Genomic DNA, 18,134 nt, shown 5'->3' with positions numbered 1-18,134 from the left:
AAACATGGTAATGCATATATATATATATATATATATATATATATATATATATATATAAATTTTTATTGGGGGCGGACCTGGCATTGCGACGATACAGCATGCGATCTTGGAGGTCTGAGATCACTGCCGATATCTTTGCTCCTGGACGATCCAAATGGATTTAAACCATCCCAAAGAGATGGTGAATGTAAAGAGCGCATCCTGTTGATCCCAGGGACATCGCAAAATCCCTGGTAGATCCAGGAGAAGCTCTTCTTGCCAGAGGCAAAGAGGCAGCCATTAAAGCTGCTGAAGTTGGGACAGCTCCGAAACAGAAGAGAACAGAAAGAGAGAGTGTGCCGGTTTGGTGAGAACTTTTTCTTTATTCTAAGATTTGAAAGGACACCCTAAGGAAAAGAAAGAATCTTTAGAAGTTTTGAGAGAAGTGATTAAGCAGCGATTTTAAACAGGAATGTCAAAGTAATGTTTTTTTCCTCATTGCTGGATTTTCTATACATGATTTTATATTTTGAAACTGAACTGGTTTTTTTCTTTTCCATCTATTTTTTTTCTCCTTTTTGATTTTGTAACCATTTTAGGCTAGAGTCTCCTTTTAGTTATTTCTTTTCTTTTTAAATATCTTTTTTTTTAATTAATTCTTATTGCATTTTGTTTGCAAAAGGAGAGGGAAAGTGAAAGCAAAGAAACTTTGTAACACTGCCAACTAGAGGCTTGGAAATATTCTATTTCTCTTGTGACCAGACAAAGCTGAGAAAGAAAGAACTGAGACTTTTTTTCAAGGACATTGCTATTTGATAAGATAGAGGGAAGAGCATGGGAGAGTATTATTGCAAATGCTCTTCTGGGTTTCTATCAACACCTGGAGTCTGGTGTTGAAGTTTATAGGAAAAGAAAAGGTGATAAGTTTCTGGAGAAAAGTGTTAAAACAAGATAGCTAAACAAAGTGCAGTGTGTTTTCTTGATTTTTCCTAAGCTGTGCTACCCCCCCTCAACAGTTTACTTTTTGAAATAGCTATTTGGACTTTTAGTTCTTTGAAACTTGTTTTTGCTTTTTTTTTCTCTTTATGCTTGTCTTTGGAAGTTAATTTTTGATGTTTGTTTTTTATTTTAAAAGAAAAATTTTAGTATTAATGATTCCCTTCCTTTTCTTTTGAAGGGAGTAGTCTTTTTTTTTCTCTTTCTCTTTTTGCCTTTCTGGTACTTTTGTTTTTCCATCTACCTCCAATACTGGTTTTTTCTTCCTTTTTATCTTTCTGGGTTTTTTTTTCTCTTATGCAGCCTTTTATATTTGAGACCTCTTAATTGGATTAAGGTGTTGAAGGACCTGAAGAATTTTTCCTTTTTTAAAGCTTTTTATTCTTCACTTTTCCGTCTTTTTTAGGATTTTACAACTTTTTCTCCTTTGTGTATGTTTATGGTTTTTTCCTTCATTTTTGAATTTTCATTGTTATCTAACTAATCAATTGGATTAAGGTATACAAGAACCTGAAGAAATTCTTTTTTCTTTTTTAATTATTATTACAATTTGGCTTCTTTTTCCCTACTATTTTTATTTGGAATTGCAATTGGTTACTTCACAATTGGATTAAGGTTTAGAAGAACCTGAAGATTTTGAATTATTTGAAATGAGTAGGAAATTAACAGCTACTGATTCTTCAACTTCTACTTTCTCCTCTACACCATCTGGAGGACAACGTTCAATACAGACAATGTGAAGACAAGAGAAAGAACAAGAAAAAGAAAAGGTGATTGTGCAGATGATTATGCATGGAATTCAAAACATTCAAACAAGATCAGTGAACATTGAAAAGAGAATAGAGAACATTGAACATTGAACAAAGAACAGGGAAAACCGATGAAAAAGTCAAGAATATCCAACAAATGATGATGAAGTATGATGAGAGACTACTAAAAATTGAAGAAGATAAACAAAGAGATAAGAAGATTGGAGACATTGATACCAGATTAACTGTGGTTGAACAAGATAAAAGTGGTATGCTGAGATGGGAGATGGACAGTTCAGAATTTTATCTCAGATTCCAAAACATAGAGGAAGAAAAATGACAAAATCTAGCTGAGATAATGATAGAAATATTGGCTGAAGCTTTGTAAATAACTGAAGAGAAGATGATAGATGGAATAGATAAGGTTTAATGAGTCTTCACAAGATACGCAATGAGAAATAGCCTACCAAGAGAAGTTCACATCATATTTACAAAGAAAGCCATTAAAACGCAAATATTGCAAGTGGCAAGAGAGAAAACATTGAAATATAAAGATAAGGAGATTGTGGTTTTGAAACAAGTACCCAGAAGAGCGAGAGAGATGAGAAGAGAATACCGATTCTTGACCAAATTGCTACTTAAAAAAGAGGTGAATTATAGATGGTTGATTCCAGAAGGTTTAATGTTCACATGGCAAGAACAGAGATACAGAATTGATTCAATTGAGAAAGATGAATCATTTTCTATAGAATTTTTCAGAGGGAAAGAGGAAGAGGCAGAAAAAGAAATTTCACTAATTGAATTCCAAGAGGACTGCCAAATGACAACTGAAAAAAAGGAAGGTGCAGTAGGTGGAAAAGAGGAAGCCAAAGGACAACGTGGACCAAGATCCACGAGAGCTGCCAAACCTAATTATAAAATATAACCATGGAAGAGAAAAAATTGATTACAATTAATATAAATGGACTTAATTCAGCCATTAAAAGAAGGAAAACTTTCCATAAATTAGAGAAATTAAAATTTGATATAATCTGCTTACAAGAAGTACATATTAAAAAGCAATATGAACAATTGTTGATACAGCCAAAAGTAGGGGAAATATTTACCTCCTTGACAAAATGCAAGAAAAGAGGAGTGGTTTTATATATTAAAGAGACCATTCCAGCGAAATTGGTTTATACTGATGATGACAGAAGAATACTAATGGTGGAAATAATGGATAATAATACGAAAACACTCCTGATTGCAATCTGTGCCCCGAATGACAAACAAGAAGAATTTTATAAAAAATTACATATCAAAATAATTGAACTGGACTATGCTAATATAGTTATGATGGGAGATTTTAATGGAATTGTAGACAACAAACTGAATAGAATAGAATGATAAACAATTTTATAAAGTTTGGTATCTATTCTATCAATGGTTAGACAATAAGGTATAGTAACAAAATATGTAGACTTTTAGAAAATACTAAATATATAAAGATGTATTCTTTTCTTATTATATCTACAAAATGATTTTAGAATAGATTTGGGATGATAATATGAATTGTCACAAAACAAATTAAGTAAAATATGATTATTTCCTAAAGCATGAATTAATAAAAGTATAGTCAAATGATTGATTAATCATGATGCTAATGTATTTAATATTGGATCGAAAATACGAGATCATATACAATGTAATTGTAATTGAAGACTACGAAATGGAAGCACAAAACAATTCGTAAACCAACCAGCACACTGTATGTACATAAGATGGAACATGTCCTGATGCTTTGATGTTTTGTTTGTGTATGTTTGTTTTAAAAAGCAGTGGTAATGCTCTTTAGATATATAAAACTGAGGAAAGGCTTCTTTTTTAAACAAACCTTAAAGGCTGAATCTAATGGGTTATTTTTTAAAAAGGTATATTAAACATTAGCACCAGCTTCTTACTGATAAGAACTGTTCAAAACTGAGCTAAATCCTGGTTGGAGATATGCAGAGTTCCTGCATATAACCCTCACTAAACTCTGAATATCCCATTGGTTAGCTTAATCAGCTGAAGCTGCTTCAGCGATATTTGAATGTTGTAGGCTGCATCTCTTTGAATTGGATCTGGATCAGAGGTGGTATTCAGCAGGTTCTGACCAGTTCTGGAGAACCGGTAGCAAAAATTTTGAGTAGTTCAGAGAACTGGCAAATACCACCTCTGACTGTCCCCGCCCCCATCTGTTCCCTGCCTCCTGAGTCCCAGCTGATCGACTGGATCTTCTTTTGTTGCCCTGCACAGAAGAACAAAGCTGGAAAGCAGGTTAGTGGGGTGAGGAGGGAAAGGGGATTTTACAGTAACCTTCCCCTGTCACACCCACCAAAAAAAAATTTGAATCCCACCACTGATTTGGATTTCCCTGTTTAGGCATAGGATTGATCTTGATGGCCTCTAACTGCCTTATCTAGGATTCTATTATACACTGATTGCAAAGAGTTCTCCATAGGAATGCAGTTTTCTTTTGGAACTAATACTTACGACAGAAATCTTCTGTTCGCCATTCAAGTGGTTGTCCACCAGCATGGGAGCATTGCCTGGAGTACTCAGCAAAGGTGTTACAGATGCAGACCTCAGTCACAGATGGATTACATTGGCATATGTCTTGTTTGCAAGCATCAATGTAGTCATGCACATCAACCAACGCATTGCAAGCTTCAAATGCATTACCAGTCAGTATATTTTGGCACAGAGTGGTCTAGAAAAAAAGAAATCAGTGCTGCTAAGATATGAACATGACATTATGTATAAACACAGGAAGCTACTACATATTATTGATCAGCATTGCTAATGTTTACAAGCTTGGTGTTTTGTTTTGTTTTCACGATTTTACTGTTTTAATTGTCTTCTACTTGCTCTTAAGAGGGAAGAAAAAGAAAAAGAAGAGGGGGGAGGAAGCAGCCAAATTCCCTTATAGAGAATGAAATGAAATACAAATCCTTACAGCCTGACTGCATTGGGTTCCAGGTAAAGGGACAGGATCTTCACATTGTTCTGTGGGTCCGTCCATCTTCTGCATGTTTCCAAACTGCAAAGGAGTCAGCTGGACATCTGCAATAAGTAGAAGGCCATTTTAGCATGTTCACAAAGCAGGATTACAAAAAAAGAGAGACCTGTTTAGACACAGGCTGCAACTTTACTATATTCCCTCTGGGTGAAATAAATCTGGCAAAGGGGTCCAAGAAAGATCATCAGTCTTCATGATATGAAACCAAACTGGTTCTTGTCAAGACAATGAGGTTAATTAGGCCAATCTCTCCTTCCCGTTATGAAGAGTTAAAGTCCCCTAGTTTTGGATATCACTGAGCAGTGGTGTTTCAGGAACAGTCAAGATCAGAGGTTTCCAAACTTGACAACTTTAAGACTTATGGACTTCAACTCCCAGCTGGCTGGAGAATTCTGGGAGTTGAAGTCCACAAGTCTTAAAGTTACCATGTTTGGGGACCTCTGATCAAGATGGTAGCAGTAACTACATGTCTGAAGCTTTACCCTTTTTATTGCCATCTTGACTTGTTTTTATAAGGCTTCCTCTTCATAGGTCCCCCACCCCGGCCAATGAGTCCTCTTGAATTTACTTATTTTATTCATTTATTTGATTTGATTTGTCAATTGCTTACAAGATAATAGGTATAAGTATTGTATAAACATAGTTATGAATACATGGATACATATAAAAAAAATAAAAGAAACAATAAGACAGGGATGGTAGGCACTTTGGTGCGCTTATGCACACTCCCTACAGACCTCTTAGGAAAGGGGTGAGGTCAATAGTAGACAGTCTAAGGTTAAAGTTTTTGGGGTTTGGGTAAGAAACCACAGAGTCAGATACAGTATTCCAGACATTGACCACTCTGTTGCTGAAGTTGTATTTCCTGCAATCAAGTTTGATGCAGTTAACCATGAGTTTGTATCTATTGTGTGCTCTTGTATTGTTATGGTTGAAGCTGAAGTATTCATTGACAGGTAGGACATGCAATGTATGATTTTATATACTATACTTATATCAGATCGAAGGCAGCGTAGTTCTAGGTTTTCTAGGTCTAGAATTTCAAGTCTGGTGGCATAAGGTATTCTGCAACGAGTAGAGGAGTGGAGAACTCTTCTTGTGAAATATTTGTGGACTTTCTCTACTGTGTTAATATGAGATATGTAATGTGGATTCCAGACTGATGAGCTGTATTCAAGTATTGGTCTAGCAAATGTTTTGTATGCTCTAGTTAGTAGTGTGACATTACCAGAGAAAAAGCTACATAGGATTAGGTTAACAGCTCTTAATGCCTTTTTGGCTAGGAAGTTACAGTGGGCTCAACACTTAGATCCTTAGAGATGAGTACTCCAAAGTCCTTGACAGAGTTTGGATCATCAACAAGGTCTTGACTATACAGCCTGTATTTTATTTTCTGATTTTTTTTGCCAATATGTAAGACAGAACATTTATTTGTTGAGAAGCATCAATCTTTATCTTATGCCTATGCATTAATTCTCTTCTAAGTTGTCATTACAGGTTGTCCTTGTTTAGTAGCTACACTCAAGGGTCTTCAAACTTGGCAAGTTTAAGACTTGTGGACTTCAACTCCCAGAATTCCTGAGCTAACATGACTGGAGGAGGAATCCTGGGAGTTGAAGTCCACAAGTCTTCAAGCTGACAAGTTTGAAGACCCCCTGAGCTACAGTTAGGATTCAATCATTAAGCTAAGTGAAACCTGGGCTGTGACTATGATCTTACTTCAGCTTTCTTTTGCTTTACAAACCTGCCCAATTCATATATTGAGTGACCTTTAATTACGACTGTGATGAAAAAGTAACATTGCAGCCAGTCCTTGAATTTAGCTCAATATTTCTCATTCTCAGTAACTTTAAAATATGTGGACTCCAATTCCCAGAATTCTCCACCAGCATGCAGTAGAGAAACACATATTAATCTGAGCTGTAACTCCTTGCAAGAGAAACCCATTATTTTCTTTTCCTGGCACATCTCTGACCACATTAAATTTTACAGCCTTCTTTCCAGGCTGAAGTGAAAAACAGATATCTAGGTTTAAAAAGGTGCATGGAATTTCTACATTAGTTCTGAAAAAGCAAATAATAAAGAAACAAACCTAGGATCCTTTCATATTTGGAAGTGGTTATTTCAACAATCTTAATCCTTTTTATAACATCATACAGTTGCATAGTTTAATGCTGTCAAACCAATTATCTTTTAGTGGTATTGTCAGAATAAATCCTGTTCTAGAAATAAATTGAGATGTGACCCCAAAAGCAATAAAAACAGAAATCTACTATTTTTGCCACTTACTGTTGGAAATGAATTCATTGTAGGTTGCAATTTGATTGAAATCTCCACAAAGGCCACAAGTTTGATTAGCATATTTTTCATTTAGTTCCAACTAAAACAAGACAAAATAATGTAACTATAGTGAAGATCTAGAGTTTTAAGAATGAAAATTAAGAAATGACAACAGGCTATGTATAACATTGGTAAACAGGTGTAGAGATGAGCATGTGTAGAGATTAAAATGAAGTTCATTTGGATTAGCTTTAAGATCCGATAGTGGATTTCTGTTTTCTTTCTTATTTTTGAATTCCCATTACATCCAACTGTTGCCTTTGACTGTCATGTTAAATCATGGTGTTGTACAAAATAAACAGGCCATTGCACCCTTTTCCTATGGTACAATTAAAATTGAAGATAGAAAGGTTTTGTTCTGATGTCTCTTTGAGCAGTAAGTGGTATTTAATATTAATTATGACTCATTTTAGCAGGCGTACTTCATAAGCCATTAATATTTTGGTTAAAATCAAACTTCTTCAATTTATTAATCAAATTAATTAAATATACTGCCCATCTCATCTGAGTGACTCTGGATGGTTTACAAATAAAATCCATTACAGTCAAAGAGACTTGCTTTTAATCATAAGCAAAGTTTAAAAACAGTATTAAAACAAAGGTTAAACAGTAATAAAAGATAGGGGGAAATGCAACCATCCTGAGTTGCATTGCAGCCATCCTGCAACCATGCCAATCTTGAACCCTATGCCAGGGATCACAACATATCTCCCCTACTTAGCCAGGTTGGCTGAGTCAAAGTAATTGAGACAAGATGATCCCATTCTCTGAAGGGCTTTAAAGGTAATAATCAATACCTTGAATCGGACTCAGAAGCAAACAAGCAGCTCACATAACTGAGGTGTCACATGTGCAACTCCTAGGGACAGCCAGAACTGCACATGCCACCTCATTCTTCACCAGCTACAGCTTCTGAACACTTTTCAAGGATAGCTACATGTAGAGGACATTGCAGTAGTCCATACAGGAGATTACCAGGGTATGAGTGACAGAAATAAGTGCTTCTCAGATACAGCTAATCAGAGGGACCTTATCGATCATTTAGTCCAACCTCCTGCCCAAGCAGGAGACCCTACACCATTTCTGACAGATGGGAGTCCAATCTCTTCTTGAAATTAGGGAAGGGATGCAACTGGTACATAACAGAAAGTTGAGCAAAGGCCTCTTTGCAATGATTGCCACCCGCTCCTCAAGCAGGAATCTTGAATCCAGGAGGACCCTCAGATTATGTACTTAAAATGAAACAAACCTTCCCAAACATTTCCTTGAAGTCATCCCAGAATAGAAGAGAAAGGACAGCCCTCAATGTTGCTGTGCCTCGTTCATCAGGGCATAAACTAAATTTATCAACATGCCTGAATATTGTCAGACACCAAATCAAGTGAGACAAGTACTGAAGAATCAACAAGAAAAGGGATAAGAAATAAATGGAATGAGACTGAAGGTAGTCCTCTACTAATCATGGCAGCTAAGTTTAAACTTGGTCATTACAGTCATTACTAAGTCAGCCACATGACCATCTTGCTCAAGTGGCTGCAATCCAAGATCTACCTGTTGCAGTCATTAAGCAACTGTGCATGGGGTGCCTTGGAAACTGGAGGAGGCCTTGGGAGGCACCCACCAGCTTCTGAAAATCCTCTCTCTGCCCCACCACACCCATTGTGGTACTCCATCCTTTATGGGAGTCTTTCTGTCACTTCATTCCATCCTTCATGCAGGGCCCATTCTTGTGATGGTTTGGAAGGCTCTTCACTGAGTTATGTCATCTGAAGAGAGGAGACCTTCCAAATCATCATGAGAACAATGGCATTTGCTAGTATTTTCTCCTCCTGAAAGAGGAGAAAGGTTCTGATGCTCAAGATCAGGAGTCAAAATTCATTTGATTCTTTGCTTAAACATTAATGAGGTTGCTGAGCAATTTTTTTTTTTTTTTGGAAATTTTTATTTAGGTTTTCACAAAAAAAACCCCATAATATAAATAAAACATCTTTTTTTCAAAAATAGCATGGTCCCTGGTTACACTTCTTTATATAGACACAAACTCAATTTCATGCTCACTTTTATGTTCCATTCCATATCTTATTACTGTTTTATATTTTCTACATAGTTTTTCTCCTCTCTTAATTTTCTCAATTTTATTTTAATTATCTCATCTTAATTCCAATCATTATATTTATACTTTTGTCTGTCCTGTTTCAATTTCATATTTTCTTTTCTCATTTAACAGATTTTCTCCTGTAGTTACTAATTGGAGTATGACACCTTTATATCTTTTGATTTTATCCATTCAACTCTTATTTAAGCTTCAATATATACCTTGAGGTTATAACTTTCAATATAATACATAACTTCCAATCAAATTCTGCTTGGTACATTCTTAAAATACACATTATATTCTTAAAAAGTGATTCTAAATATATATAATTAAAACACTCATTCCATTCCAATTCAGTTCTATCATTAATATTTATTAAAGTCTTAACACCTTTAACATTTCTTTTCAATTAAATATCATACTTCCTTGGGAACACTTATAAGCTTTCTGTAATTGATTTTTTGATTTTTTTAAAGCATTAAATAATTAAAATGCTCCCATCCTTTCCTAATTCAATTCTCTCATTCATTTTATTTCATTTATTTATTAACAAACATTTCACTAGATTACAATAACTATTTTATCCATCATTTTAATCATACATTGTTTCATATTTTCTAAAATTATTTCTATTTCTAATATAATAATACTATCTTATGTACCTTTGCAGAATCCCTTTTTCAATTAAATTTTCACCCATTATCTCTAAATAGGTCGTTTCTCCATATCTTGTTTCTGTCCTTTATAACTTCATTTCCTTTCCTTCTTCCCTCTCTTCTTCTCCTTCCCCTTTTTACCCCCTTGTCTCTCTACTTCTAATTCTCTCTTCTGTATTCCCCTCTTCTGTTGCTTTCTAATATTATACTTATTTTTCAAACTATACTTCCTTTTCTTGGTTGCTTTTTCAAATCTTAAACTTTTCATTCTCTTTCCCCCCCTTTCCTTTCTTTTCCTCACATAAAATTACTTGTTCATTCAAGAACATTCTTTGTCCTAGTCTTCTTGTTCTGCAGGCATTTCTTGTTGTTTCTCATAGTTCCAGATCTCCATTTCTAAGAATTGAAATACAAAGCCAAAAGAACCTCTCCCTTCTTGTGCATCTTCTTTGTACTTTTTAAGTTCCATTTTCAGTTCATCTAAATGTAGTGCCATTTTAAACACTTTTAAACAACCACCCGATTGATTTTAGTCATTCAAATGCAATAACCAAAAATCCAGAAATCAACAAATAATCCAAATACTCCCAAACTGTTTCTTCATACTTCTTTTTTCCATTTCTCTTCCTGGGGTTCTACTATTCTGTTGCCAAGTTTCAGTTAGGATGTATCTTTTAGAAGTCTTGTTGAAATTTTGCTGTAAATTCCTTTTAATTCCAGGCAGTCTCCTCCCTTTTTTCCAAATCCTGCCCTTTTATTCTTTTTCTCTCCTTTCCTGCTTTTAAAAACTTTTAAGTATCCAGAAATCTTTATCGCTTTGACATTTTATTTTCAGCTTAAATGCCTATTGATGTCAAAGTGGATTTTTTTTCCAATTTCTTATTTAAATCTCTTAGCTGTCAGTATAGGGAAAGGGAGAGAAGAAGAAAAACCCAAATCCTTTCCCTTTTCCCTTTCCTTCACTGCTTCAAAGTCTTCTTTGGGAACAATGTTACTTTTTTTTTTAGTTTAAATTCCAGGGTAACTTAGTTGTTGCTTTTGCAGTTTAACCCAGTCAGTCAAAACTTTATTTTCTTATCTTCCTCCTGCACATTCTTTTCCGGTCGAGTTCTTCTTTGAGGTGGCAATTTCTGACCACCGCTGCAACCACCTTCGGGAAAGGGAGTAATGGCGAGCTGAGGAGGAGAGATGCAGCTCTCCTCAACCCTACTGGCAGTCTCCCCACTCTTCACCACCTCTATGGGGTGGCTTAGCCTCGAAGCCAGCCAGCTCGGGGCGCTCCAGCGGTGAGCACAGATCGAAACCGCGCACTATCGCGTACCATTAAGGCTGCTAGTTTTGGGCTGCAAAATTTGACTAAATGACAACAGTGAGATGTGGAAAACCTTTCTGTTTTTGCTTACATCAAGCGATCATCCAGATTTTTGAAACTTAGATCTGATAGTCCTTAGCCTCATAGCTACATTTTCAGTATCTAATTGTGCAAGCAAAGATATCTTCAAGAACAGACACGCAATTAAGAACATCAATTAAATAAGGAAGCATAACATGACCACACCCACCATTTAAGCCACACCCACAGAACCAATTGTTAAAAAATTTGAATCCCACCCCTGAATAACACTCTCTCACACATACTGCATATACCCATGATGGTGAACCTATGGCATCAGTACTGGAAGAGGCAGTCAGGGCCACTTCTGCCAGCATGCGAGAGGTCGCCCGAAGGAGCCCCACTGCGCATGCATGCACCCCCACCAGTCAGCTGATTGTTGGCTATCTGCCACGCATGCGCAGAGGCATGCACCATGTGAGAGAGGTGTTGCGTGCACATGCATGGAGGTGTGTGATGCAGGAGGGATCATGCGTGCATGTGCAGAGGTGTACAGTGCAGGGGGTCACATGCACATGCACAGGGTGGTGGAGAGAGTCACACATGTATTGCATCATGGATGCAGGCATGCACGGGCACTTTTTGCACGCAATTTGGGAAAGGTTAGCCATCACTGGTATGTACAATATTTGTATAGATAGATAGATAGATAGATAGATAGATAGATAGATAGATAGATAGATAGATAGATAGATGGATATGTGGATAGAAAGACAGACATAATATATTTGTGTAAGCAAAGATCCACAAGTCTTTTCCAAAACCATAATAGGAATTCCTTTCTATATCTAGAATAGGTTCTTACCAAAAGGCTGTCCCCATGATTCCACATCAGGGTGATTCCTGATTTCCCTTGGATCTTAAGATAATCTGAGATTCTCTCCATCAGAATTCCTAAGTGGCTGTAAGGCAACTGAACCCTAGAAATAAAGCACATTGCAACTGAAAGTGACAGAAATTCCCTTACAGGAAACTTCTCATTTACAAATGTTAAAGTGGAATACGAATGATATATGAAATGACACTCTTCCTCCTTGCCCTGATGTGACTGGAATTTGTGGTGTTCAAATAACCAAAATATATTTGTTTAAATAATGAAACTTACGGCTCTCCATTGACAATAATGGAATTTGTGGTCAGTTCAACAGCTACTCCATCAAGTTTTAAAACCACATGGCTTATAACGGTAACATTCTTAATCACCAAGTGTCTTATTTGCACATTGAAGTCTTCATAAGAGGATTTGCAGTGGGATGCAAAGACATAATTGCAGAGTCCAGGAAACTGATAGATATCTCCATCAAAGGTCTTGAAGTGGAAATTGCCCCAAGTGCTACACACTCTATGATTATGAGCAGAGTTTCCAGCTGTGGATTCAAAGTAATATGTAAAACTTTTTGTTCAAAACTATCTTCTTTAGCCACCTCAGTCAACCCATCCCCTCATCCACCCATTTATTTTCTCATCCATTCCTCTAAGAGGTTTTTTTCCACTCTTTCAATCATGACCAATTACTTGAGACTGCCTAGACAAATTGCTGCATTTTTCTTGGAAAGGTTTTTTTTTTTGAAGTGGTTTGCTATTGCCTTCTTCCTAGGGCTGACAGAAAGTGACTGGCTCAAAGGTTTGTTCCTAAGGTGGGACTAGAACTCATAGCCTTCTGGTTTCTAGCCTGATGCCTTAACCATGACACCAAATGGCTGTCTTGTCTGGAGTACATAGCCTCAATCATTCACATAAAGAATGGCAACATTTCGGTGTGATTATTTGTTGCTATTTGCCATTGAGTTTCCTTCCTTTCCACCCTTCTTTTTGATTGCTCTATTCTTCATAAAGTCTTCTATTTTCACTCTGAGCTCACATCACTGATGTGACTAGAACTAAACTCTTAAATTCATATAAGAGCAAGCAATCTAAAACTATTTTTACAATATAAAAATATTATCTTTGACCAACTTACACTTGATAACCATTGTTGTTCTCAATGCAGGGATCATGCTCACAGGACTTAAGGGCGCTAATGTGGTAAAATCTGAAAGAAAAGAATTCCATTATAGACCAAACATATTTGCAATGCCACAACGTATTTCTAAACCTCAGTAATGATTACATTGTCTAGTGATATTTCTCTCTCTAAATTCAGAAATGACTAGTACGTATGTGTGAGGGGAACCTTTACCTTTATCTTTTTATGATCAAATTTATTTGTTGCCTATCTTGCAGTTCAAGGCAACTCTAATATTTATAAATATTTGATATTTATTTTGGCAGATCTTTCATTCTTTGATTAGCTGAGTAATTGGAATATTCTCAGCTGGAGTTCTAAAGAATACAGTGCAATTCTTAGAGTGCAGGAATAGTTAAAGGAATAACAATAGTTTCTTCATCAAATTGAAGTCCAGATGTCCAGGAGAAGAGCCTTTTCTGCCATGGCTCTTACCTTTTGGAGCATCATACCTTCCAAGGTGAGATATACAACCACCCTCCTGACCTTCCACAAAGGCCTGAAGACCTGGCTCTGCAACTTGGCCTGGGGCCCCCAAAGGAATGTACCACTCTGAAGGTGGCTATAGATCTAACTGTCCCTGAGGTATTTCATGCTTCCCTCCTCCATATTTTTATTGTTGTTACTGTTATTGTTGTTTAGTGTCCATCATTTTAATGTTTACACATTTTTTATGCTTGTAAGCTACTCAGAGTTGTCTCTAAATGGGCAGCATTTATTTATTTTAAATAAATAAGCAAATAAATTTGGCAATTCAAAACTTTCTGAATTTCCTGGTAATAATATAAGTTATTCTTAATTTAGTGGGATCTTTGTTGAATAAATATGCATATAACTAATATGAAACAAAGTTTTCAGATTAAAAAATAGAGAAAATAGTAATATATCATTCAAATACATTCCTGTAATGTTTCATATTGTAACTGCAATGTTACCATATGAAATCATTAATCAGTGCTAAAATTATGGGAATTTGTCTTCATATAATTAAGCTTAATTCTGAAAGTGATGTCCTATATAAAAGTAGCCATGGTGGCAAACATTTTATTTCCATTGTGCAATCCATATCAAAATGTGAGAGAATGAATCCCTTTCTGCACTTAAATTTCTTTATAAATGGGTAGTGGAACAGTATTTCAATTGTTGGCAAAATGTAATTACCTTTAAAGAATATTTCTTTGTGCAGATGGCAATTACGCAACAGAAGGAAAGGCAGAAACCCAAATTCCGTTTTCTTTTCTTTTGTCACTTTTCTTCCTTTTTTTCTATTTCCTGTTTTTTATACTTCTATTGTATTCCAAAATTCTAATAAAATGTTTTTTTAAAGAATATCTTTGTTGACAAGCTTAAACGGAGAACTTAAATCACTACTGAAATAGTGACTTGCTGAATGAGGAAAGGAGTCCTGGTCCCTCAAATACAGGGCTGCTCAACCAAAGAATCTTGTCATGAATTTTTTTTGTAATTCCTAGGCCTTTATGGTACCAAAAGGTTCCCAGTCATTTTTTTGTAATTCCTAGGCCTTTATGGTACCAAAAGGTTTCCAGTCATTTTGAGAGAAGAAGTTGACAAAAAAGAATGAAATATTAAGACTAAAATTGTCACCATTTTTTTCACATAAAATATTTCTCTCTCTCAGAAATACAGAGAGAAACTGATAATGGAAAATTCTGGTCAGGCCCATAGCATAAACACTGCTCCAAGCATTTTCTATTATTATTTTTTCATCGCTGTGGGCTTAATCCATCAAAAGCTGTTAGGTATGGCTGCTTGCCAATAAGCAGTTACAATCCCAAATTTGTTTTTCATCACAGCCTAATCTCTTTAACACAAGAATCATTGCAAAATTTCTCCACCCTTCCATTTGCAGAGCAACTCCTGTTTGCCACTTATCTATATAACTGAAGAACTAGTCCTTACTATTTGGCAACATGTGACTTGTGGCAATATAGTTTTCTTTATGGTTGAAAGATTTAATGATTTAATGGAGAATTTAGGTTGAATTAATTTCAGCTTTGTATAGAAAGTGAATTGAATGAAATGCATGTCTTAAACTACTTTAAGGGCCACCTTGATGTTTCTTTTTATAATACATGTGAAAAAAACTGGAAAATTAGATTTAGATTTGTGGATAATAATGATCAAAATCTAGAACTGATCCAAAAAAAACCCTATCTATTTCCCAGGTAAAGGCATATCTTAAATGTTGTATTTTAGAAACACCATTATTTTATACCATATACCCCATTCTTATTTTAATTTCTTCAACTTTAATGATTCTGTAACAGTTCTAACCAAACTTTTCTTACTACTGAAAATTGTCCTTTTCTAAATTGGAAGGGACGTAATGACAAAAATCAAAAGGCTAATTAATTTTAAACTACATACTATCATGGGTGTAAACTACTTACTATCATGGGTGTATATCCACACATACACAGAATATATTTGTTTAAGAACATTATTCAAATACAGTTTGAGATTAAATACTTGTGTAGTTTGTAAGTATGCTGCTTAGCTGATGAAAATGAACAATACTTCATTGTAGACATAATTTTATTTGCAATGCCCCATCTTAAAAAAACATATTTTCCCCCTGTTTCTCCTAGCTACCCAAACTCTCATTGGGAAGATTCCACTTTTATTTTAAATGGAAAGAACAGCTGCAGGATGTGCAGTTTTTGCATGAAGTAAACTTTGAAGGCAGGCGAACAGTTAATTTTGCGTTTAGTGTGCTGGACAGCTGCCAATCACAAAAACAATTAAAAGGACCAGTGAGAGAAGTAAGAATACAGGATTGGTTGACTGGCTTTGCAAGCATATCCCCAAATATTCTCTCCCCAACAAAGAGAAGCTTTTTCTGGCTGTAAGCTTTTTCTCAGTGATATTTTGAGCCTGGTAATGTCATAGAATAGAAGAGAAGAGAAGAGAATAGAATGGAATGGAATGGAATAGAATAGAATAGAATACCTTTATTGTCATTGCATTCCACGAATACAATGAAATTTGAAAGCTAGTCCAGCACAGTGCCCCAAACACCACATCACAATCACACTACACAGTTTTAAAAATTAAAATAATTATAATAATAATAATAGGACTAAATCACAAATGCACTACTTGATGCAAGACAATTACTGCCTTGGAAAAGAAACTGTTTCTCAATCTATTAGTTGTATAATATATTTTATGTGTATGTGGAATGATAATGAAAGAAGCTGTTGCCTGCAAAAGCTCTTGCAACTTAGTCCTTCTTTCTATTATCTCACTTTAAAGAGATCGAAGCCTTACTATGAGAGAGCAACTAGATGTCAGGTTCATGTGTTTATGATTCTTCTACCCAGCTAAGCTCAAACAATGCCTAGCTCTAATAGAGTCTGCAAGTTCTTGCCTTCTTATACCTTGGGATGATGCCCACATTCCTGTTCCACTCCACTTCCAATAGGCCTGAGGGAAAGATGATTAACAGGTGATATGATCACCATTTTCATATCTGAAGGGCGATTATGCGTAGGTGATGAAGCAAATGTAGTTGTTGTTGTTGTTGGGCTCAAAACAATGAGTTCACATTACAGAATGAGAAAAGGAGAGACGGAGGATGGTGAATGTTATATGTTAGGAAATTTTAATTTAAAAATAACTTCCTGGTGGCACAAGTGCCAATGATGGAGTTTGGATGACCATCTGTGTAATTATGAATGGCCTGTTTTGGCAAGGAGTTGGATCTTACTGGCTCTACTAGTTCCTCATCTCTGAAATGCTTTGAGAAAATAGATCCACTGTGTAAAGAGAGGAGTGATTTGAAATGGTATGCCTCGCCGTTAGTCTGACAGCTCTTTTCCTCTCTCTCCTCTGTGCTTAATCAGAATAGGGATGGAAGGGACCTTGGAGGTCTTCTAGTCCAACCCCCTGCTCAAACAGGAGACCCTATACCATTTTAGACAGGTGGCTGTCCAGTCTTAAAAACAGTGACGAAGCACCCACAACTTCTGAAGGCAAGCACTAGTTAATTCTGTTATTAAAACTATTCTTACTGTTAGGAAATATCTCCTTAGTTCTAGGTTTTTTTCTCTCCTTGATTAGTTTCTGCCCATTGTTTCTTGTCTTGCCTTCTGGTGCTTTGGAGTATAAGATGACCTCTCCCACACTTCTTCTTGCCAGTCCCTCAACTACTGGAATACTGAGATCATGTCACCCCTAGTCCTTCTTTTCTCCAGACTAGCCATACCCAATTGCCACAATAGTTCTTCATAAGTTTTTGTTTCCAGCTTTATCATGCTTTATTCAGGCTGCTCCTTTAATCATATTGCCGTTCTAAGAGAAAGCCCAATGCTTTCAATGTCTACATCTTGTTGCTCAACCAAAGATATCAATCTGCAAAATCTGCTTCTCTTTCTGAAAGATCAATAGCAACGTGGGGCCATGCAGTCTTAGTTTTCACCTTTTTCTTCTGCCCTACATAAAGTTACAGATACTTACAGTCATGTGTCTGCTGCACTTGCTGTTCCTCAGAATGGAAGGGTTGTTCGTCCACATATTGAGACTGCTGATCTTCATACTGGGATTGCTGATCCACATATTGGGATTTCTGGTCCTCATACTGGGATTGCTGGTCCTCATACTGGGATTGCTGATATCCAAACTGGGCATGTACTGCCGCAATAATTAGAAAAGCAAAGCATTAATGGTCATGGACTTTATGAAAAATTCACTTGCAACAATTCTGCAAAATATTATTGTCCTTCTAATGCAGGGATGTCAAACTTGTGTCATCACAGCAGCTTTACGTGATGTATTGGGCCTTTCCCCCCACTTTGTTAAACTGGGCGGGAATGGGGCTAGCCTGTGATGCATCCAGCCCATGGGCCACAAATTTGACAT

At 36.1% G+C, this 18,134-nt stretch overlaps 1 protein-coding gene across 1 annotated transcript in view; it reads right to left on the bottom strand.

Annotated features, from left to right (window-relative positions):
• Positions 1-18,134, bottom strand: part of MUC5AC (mucin 5AC, oligomeric mucus/gel-forming) — a 95,443-nt gene that overhangs the window by 74,071 nt on the left and 3,238 nt on the right. Inside the window, exons 2-8 of the mRNA XM_087920992.1 lie at positions 17,733-17,906; positions 13,209-13,280; positions 12,354-12,615; positions 12,054-12,168; positions 7,054-7,144; positions 4,702-4,808; positions 4,239-4,455 (exon numbers count right to left, since the gene is read on the bottom strand). Of these exons, the coding sequence (XP_087777118.1) occupies positions 4,239-4,455; positions 4,702-4,808; positions 7,054-7,144; positions 12,054-12,168; positions 12,354-12,615; positions 13,209-13,280; positions 17,733-17,906 (1,038 nt within the window). The remainder of the gene's footprint in view (positions 1-4,238; positions 4,456-4,701; positions 4,809-7,053; positions 7,145-12,053; positions 12,169-12,353; positions 12,616-13,208; positions 13,281-17,732; positions 17,907-18,134) is intronic.

The sequence above is a fragment of the Pseudonaja textilis genome, chromosome 1, assembly GCF_049901715.1.
Source record: "Pseudonaja textilis isolate UNSWEBS1 chromosome 1, rPseTex1.2, whole genome shotgun sequence".
Classification (NCBI taxonomy): Eukaryota; Metazoa; Chordata; class Lepidosauria; order Squamata; family Elapidae; genus Pseudonaja; species Pseudonaja textilis.
Note: the sequence above shows the minus strand (reverse complement) of the source record. Positions and strands in the feature narration are given on the sequence as shown.